This window comes from Zerene cesonia, chromosome 19 (assembly GCF_012273895.1).
Source record: "Zerene cesonia ecotype Mississippi chromosome 19, Zerene_cesonia_1.1, whole genome shotgun sequence".
NCBI lineage: Eukaryota > Metazoa > Arthropoda > Insecta > Lepidoptera > Pieridae > Zerene > Zerene cesonia.
The window spans coordinates 313,754-320,807 of record NC_052120.1 but is presented as its reverse complement, the minus strand read 5'-3'; the positions used below and the strand labels follow the sequence as shown (position 1 = coordinate 320,807).

Genomic DNA, 7,054 nt, shown 5'->3' with positions numbered 1-7,054 from the left:
CCACACACCCTACGTCTCACTCACACCAGTCAGTCAGTCAGTCGTTCAGTCAACTATACTGATACTGATACTGAAGATATTATCGAGTTCATTATTGCGGATCACTATTTAATTTCTGCTCAACGATATGTTTTATTTTGCTATATAAGTAACTTGATTGCCAATGCCATTAATAATAATGAAGTAAAATACATAATGAATTTTAATATTCCAAGTAATTATATTTTGTTCGATACTTGAATTATCATATATCCATATACACGCTGCCTCAACAATCTATGTGTATCTAATACCGGAAGTGAAACTGTTCATCGAAAAACCCGGCAGGTGATAATCCGCGAGGCGTGCGACCGCTCGGTGATCGACGTGAGCGGCGGCGCCGTGCGCGTGGACTGCGCCACGCCCGCCGTGCTGCTGGAGCCGCGCCTGCTGCTGCTGCTGCTGCGCGCCTCGCGATACCTGGACGCGCAGCCGGTACGCTTAGCCATTGCAGTCCTGTGACATCTGCAATGACATGACATCTTACCACTGGTTAAACTTAACAGTCTCACAGTGTAGGCGTAAACCTACCTAGACGTCCACCTACACTTGAAAATGAAAAAGAGATAATAAATTACTCGTAAAAATATATTATCGATTAATAGAACGAATGATAATTCGGCCCGCTCCAAATAAATATGCTCTTAAACTTCTTATGAAACATGTTCCTAAATATGTTCCAACTGAACAGGAAATACAATGGGAAGAGATCGACATGAGCGCTGAGAACGACCAAGAAGACGAAGGCGTGGCGAGGCGGCAGCGAGGCGAAGCGGCGAGCGGCTCGTCGTGGTGCCTGGTGCTGGCGGCGCTGGCGGCGCTGCTGCGGCCCACGCATCCGAGGCGAAGCTTTAACGCGTACCAGGCCGCGAGGGTTCCGCTGCTTAACCACTTGTTGCTGGCTTGTAAGGTTGGTGTTAGTGGCTTAGCTGTAGCAAATATATATAATTCATAATTTGGTATAAGAAAGAATGTGGTTAGTAGGAGGATGGGTATGCGTTGTAGATGTGCACACGTGATATGTTATGTGTATGCCATGATCAATTTCAATCGCGCGTTTCCACACGTTTTTTTTTTTATTTATAGGGAACCTGGGACAAAAATTAATGTTTACCATTAATACATGATTGTAATGGGAATCGAGCAATCTCTAATCAGTTTTAATTGATTCTCGTTATAATTTTGCTAGCCCCATATGAGATGAACAACAAAGATTTCGCCAGGACGAAATTGTCATGTCATAAGTGTATACAAGCGGGCACGTTGCGCAGGAGCGGTTCCTCAACTCGGAGGCGCCGGCGCTGTCGGAGCGCAGCAGCGGCACGCTGGTGCGGCTGGTGCGCGCGCTGCTCGACGCGCCGCCGCTGCTCGCCAACATCGCGCTCATCGCCGACTTCCTGCTGCTCATGCACCAGGTACTTGTCCCCATCCGTACTATCTTCGTTCAACAAATTATATCGAAGATTACTTTTTGAGGACTTTCTATGTTACTTATGTTAAAATAAGCATGTTTTGATAATATCTACCTAAAAATTAATAGATTAACCGGTGTGGTGTGTAGAGAGTCCGGCTCGAAGGATCAATTTAATAAACTACAAAAAGACAACGCAAATTCAAATAGAATTCCTTAATTGCTTCAATCTGATAGTCATATAAACCATAATTAAATTATTTTATCACCCAGGCAAGTGAAACATTCATAACACACTCGCGCGCGAACTTCTACTTCCTGGTGACGTCAGAGACGCCGGACAGCGGCGAGTTCAACCTGCTGCAGCTGCTGCGCAAGCGCAAGCAGCCCGTGCGCTGGCGCAGCCGCGACGCGATCGACAAGTCCAGCTCGTCCAGTGCGTCCAACGACGACCGCGACACGGACGGCGAGAGGACCGACGTAGACCACTCCAAGCAAATCAAGTCTATTGTTAACTCCAGAATTAAGGAGAACCGGTTAGATTTTTTTCCGTTATTTGATTACATTTACTGATTGTGTCATAAGTAGGGTTATTTTTTTTTGGTGTATGTATGTCAAGTCTCTCTGACACGCATAGTGTAAGGTATGTAGCTCAAGAGAAGACAAACAGGTATAAAAACATTGAAATAGTTATATGATTTTTTTTTTTCAGGAACAGCATTTCATCTACGTCAGAGTACTCGGATACCACTACAGCGGGTAAGTTTTCACAAATACTATATAATACTATTTCTCGACACTAGTCAATACACATAATTATTCTTGCGTGTTGAGAAATTATGTAACCGTCTAGCATCATTTCGTTGAATACTTTATACAATAAAATTTATTCAAATCAAAATGTCGTTTTCGAAGATCTATGGATTGTATAATCACTCTATACCGACGTTTCGCAACTGATGGCGTTGGCCAACTTCGGTCACATACCTCGGGCCTGCTGTGTTTAGAGACTCAAGTGAAAACTATCGCTTTTATTTATTTACAAGAATTATTGGTTACAGAGGTGGGCGGAAGCGACGGCGGAGGGGAGAGGAGCGAGAACGGAGACGTCGACCCTCTCAAGGAGTACGTTGTTATCGATTCGGAGGAAGTGGAACAGACTAACGTTGATATGTACTCTGACAGCTTGTATCAACAGGTCAGTTACTTAGACAAAACATTTTGTTATCATTTTAATTGCCCTTCTCAAAGTAAAAGCACAATGTATACATAGAATTAAAGTTATAATGTATTATTTTATTATTTTATTTTTACCTTTTAATAAAACGTATTGTTTGCTCTGGAAGCAGTGTCGTGTATTTTTAGTATCATCTCACTTCCAGAAATAAGCTTATATGGCCTTATTTTATTGTTCACACATAAGAAATCGAGCCTTTTATTTAGCAGCGCGGAGTACGTGCAGGCGCAGAGCCGGGCTGGAGCGCGTGCTCCGGACTGTTGCTTCTGCTGCGCGATACTGTGCTGCAACTGCCGCAACACTTGCTGCCGCAGGTGAGAGAGTTGTTGCGCCACTTGTTACCCAGCTAATACAGATTTATACGCCTGCAGTTTTGGCGAGCTTAACATCACAGTTCATAATAACAAAAGGACCCAAGTCGAAACTAGACTATTGTGGGACAAATCGTAAATTTTGCTTATACATACATCTTTCCTTCTCTAATACAAAACTGACGTACAACTACGTCTACTATTCGTACTACTATTCTTAGAAACTGCATTTTGTTTATTTTCGATTGTTCCCCTGCTGTACTGTTACAATCCATTTCTATTGCTGATGATTTTCTAAGCATTACAAAAGACATAATTCGGATTGAAAAATAAATTTGTTTTATTTTCAGTTTTATGTTGTTTTTTCTTTGTATTGGCTTTGTATGATAGTTAAAAATTGCAAAGTATTTTGTTACTTGGGGAACAAAATTTGCCAGCCTTTTATTGTTATCCCCCTTGAGGTACCAACGTTTCTCTATATTGCACAATGGGATATGCAGCAAGTGCTATCGATAAAAGTTGCTTAATTCATTCACTTTAAACTCACTAACCAACTTCACGTGGATAAATAGATCTATATGAAGTTGTAGCTGTGTAATTTTCTCCTTTTACGAATGGTTACCATTAATCCGTGTCAATCTGAAAGTTCCAAAAGTGCTCGAACTTCAGGTTACAAATGGTGTACATATTATGATGATGATGATATTCATTTTTAACGACTGTAGAGTAACGTCTATACGGTATGATCATTTGTAACAAATTTGTTTAGCTCTAACGCTGTAAAAGAATCAGAAATATATTCCAAACGTAGGGCCTATTTTGAGTATGAAATTTCAATACGTATTCTCTACGACTTAGGCGATAGGCGGCGCGATCCAGCCGGAGCAAGTGGCGGTGCTGGCCAACCACCGCAGTGCGCACGTGCGCGCCGGCGTCGTGCGCGTGGCCGCCGCGCTGCAGCGCCGCCACCCCGCCGCCACGCAGCACCTCTACGTGCACCTCGCCAACCAGGTGGGACATGCATCGCACGTGCTAACTCCGAAGTGCGAACTCGGAGCTTGCAAAGCTAGTTTCGTCTTGATACACCTTCACGTTACAGGTAGACAGACATATAGACAATTGTTTCAATTGTTGTCTAATATGCAACTGGTCTTCATTTTACTGTGAAAATATTTGATGCTCTCTTTATTCAAGTAAATTTAATTCAACGTCAAAGTATTAAACAAATAAAAAGATATTATATATTGTTTCGATGACAATTTCAGTGTTGGATTTTTCCTATTATAACCTGTCTTCACATCTCATTGCCAGTTTTGTCCAAATTTTAATTTCAACTTGTAAGACAGAAATTCAACTTCTAGATCTCTATGTACGAGGGCTCGTGGGAGCTCGCAGAGGCGTGCACGGCGCTGCTCACCGGACAAGACTTGCCACTGGAAGACCAAATTGATGTAAGACTTTTACAAGAAATAATGACATATAATTTTAAAGTAAACAAAAATCATTCTTTGTAAATAATGAAATGGCCTGTGGAGTAATTGTTGAGCAATAAATTTAGCCATTGCGCAGTAACTTGTAAGCAGTTGAGAAATCAAATTTATTTTTGGAAATCTCACTCTCGGCAGTTCTATAAACAATGAATCGCATTCCTCGTGGAAGATTTACTTTTTTATGACATAAGCGGGCAACTGAGCTGTTGGTTCGCCTGATGGTAATCAACCCCCACCGCCCATGAGCCTTCTCAGAGGTGCCTCTGCGAAGACTGGAATGAGGGAATGGACTGGGACGGGTGGGGAAAAATAAACCGACTAATGTTGTGTATGTATGTATCTCCCTGGCTCATGCGCACCTGAACTGCTCCTGCAGGAGGAGGTGTGGGCGCGCGCGGACGACACGTGGGCGGCGCGCGCGGCGCCGCTGCTGGCCGCGCTGCCCGCCTGCCTGCCCGACGTGCCGCTCGCCCACAACATCGTCGCCGTGCTGCGCCGCCTCCTCGACAAGGTGTGCCACCCGTATACCACCTGTATAACACCCGTATACCATCCGTATAACACCCGTATAACACCCGTATAACACCCGTATACCACCCGTATACCACCCGTATACCACCTGTATACCACCTGTATACCACCTTTATACCACCTGTATACCACCTGTATACCACCTGTATACCACTTGTATACCACCTGTATGACACCTGTATACCACCTGTATGACACCTGTATGCCATCTGTATACCACCTGTATACCACCTGTATACCACCTGTATACCACCTGTATGCCACCTGTATACCAACTGTATACCAACTTTATGCCAACTGTATACCACCTGTATACCACCTGTATACCAACTTTATGCCAACTGTATGCCACCTGTATACCACCGCTGCTCCCCACCGTTTCGTCGCATTTTAACTCTGGTTCGGAGGAGCCATGTTCTTTTAGCTAGAAAAAAAGATTTCTTAAAAAATTTCTTATTTATAAAGCGTTCTAGGCTGATACGCCTGTGGTTCACAAAACCATGTGTATCTGACTAATCCTGCAATCTCCTATAAAACAAATGTGATAAAGTGAGATATTGCACTATCCACCCTCATTGCTATAAATAATAGCGGCAATTAAGTTCGACAATTTGAAACTAATCGCAGAATAAATAACTATACTAATCGTCGAATTAGTTTATTAAAATGTGTGTGTGTGTGTGAGTGTGTGTGTGCTGTGCTTTAATGATTGTTAGATAGTGCCATATTTTATTGATATGAAAAATATCCTATCTATAGCTGGCAAATTGTTTTTAAGGACAATTCTACTATAATACTAAAAATTATATTTTAACATATTTTATTTTTGTTTACAGTTATCAGTGAAAGCTTTACACGAGATAGCGCTCACAGAGGTGGTGGTGCGCTGCATCAGTTCCGTGGGTGCGAGCGGTGGGTCCGGTGCAGCTGGTGCGGAGGGCCGCGACCTCCTGCTGGAGGACCTGCAGGACCTGCTCGTCCGTTTCGCACTCAAAGTGCTGGCGGGAAACCACAGCACTCAAGTAGGAATAATTCATTGTTTTCTTAGCTTAATCACAAATCTGCTCTGGATTTTATTTCAAAGAAATAATAAAAATAGTGAACTGTACTAATGTCCATGTGTTTCTAAATATGTGTTTATTGATTTCCTGACCTATAATAAATTTATATTTGAATATGATAAAATTGATCTTTTTGATTGGCTATGTTTTTTATTTTGTTCGCAACTACAGCTAACAATGAATGACTGACGATTGCAGATAATAGTAGATATGCACCATCTGCTGAGCTACATAGAGCGCGGTGGCAACGGAGACTCGGTTCCGACGAGCGGGCAAGAGGAGGGCGAAGGCCCGGGCGAGGAGGGCGTGGCGCAGGCCGCGAGGCAGGCGCAGGTGGCGCTGTACATTGCTCAGCTCGATTATTTGGAGGCCAGGCTGCACCAGATCCACGTCAGCACCGCTGATAAGATCGCGGGCTACTTCAGTAACGGTGAGTTGAATGTGTGATGGTAACTTTCTTAAGTTTGAGTTTCTTGCTTGACGTTATGTACTGATATCGTAGACTTATAACAGTAATGTCGCGTTGCCAGATTGAATTTTAAAGGAAGAATTGCACATAGAAGAATAGGTTACCAGATTTGTATACGTTCTTATGTTGTAAACACCATCCCGTTTGTTTTGACAATATCCAAAAAAACTTTGAGGTTAAAATCAACAATTGGTACGATTAAAATTTGTGTACATGTAAAAATTTTTGCCATTTTGGTTCCTCTGAACTGGATACATCCTGATATAGAATTTTACCATAAGATTTTCTGATTGATTGTTAGACTAATAGCAAGGTTGCAATAGTATAATGAGTAAGTTGTGGGGCGCAGTGCTGTCCGCGTCCGCGTCGGCGGAGCGCGGCGAGCGCGGCGAGGCGGCGGCGCGGCACGGCGCGGCGCTGGCGCGCGCGGCCGCCGGCCTGCTGGCGCGCTCGCCGCGCCGCCCGCTCGCCGGCGCCGACGCGCTGCTCTTCCGCCTGCTCGACA

At 43.6% G+C, this 7,054-nt stretch overlaps 1 protein-coding gene across 1 annotated transcript in view; it reads left to right on the top strand.

Annotated features, from left to right (window-relative positions):
• The window catches only part of LOC119834276 (lysosomal-trafficking regulator), a gene marked incomplete at its 3' end in the record, with an annotated part of 57,779 nt that overhangs the window by 41,196 nt on the left and 9,529 nt on the right, over positions 1–7,054 (top strand). Inside the window, exons 24-36 of the mRNA XM_038358612.1 lie at positions 328–474; positions 731–949; positions 1,311–1,454; positions 1,724–1,986; positions 2,163–2,209; positions 2,512–2,648; positions 2,894–3,001; positions 3,857–4,009; positions 4,360–4,449; positions 4,865–4,999; positions 5,856–6,041; positions 6,279–6,510; positions 6,899–7,042. Coding sequence (XP_038214540.1) covers positions 328–474; positions 731–949; positions 1,311–1,454; positions 1,724–1,986; positions 2,163–2,209; positions 2,512–2,648; positions 2,894–3,001; positions 3,857–4,009; positions 4,360–4,449; positions 4,865–4,999; positions 5,856–6,041; positions 6,279–6,510; positions 6,899–7,042 — 2,005 coding nt within the window. The remainder of the gene's footprint in view (positions 1–327; positions 475–730; positions 950–1,310; positions 1,455–1,723; positions 1,987–2,162; positions 2,210–2,511; positions 2,649–2,893; positions 3,002–3,856; positions 4,010–4,359; positions 4,450–4,864; positions 5,000–5,855; positions 6,042–6,278; positions 6,511–6,898; positions 7,043–7,054) is intronic.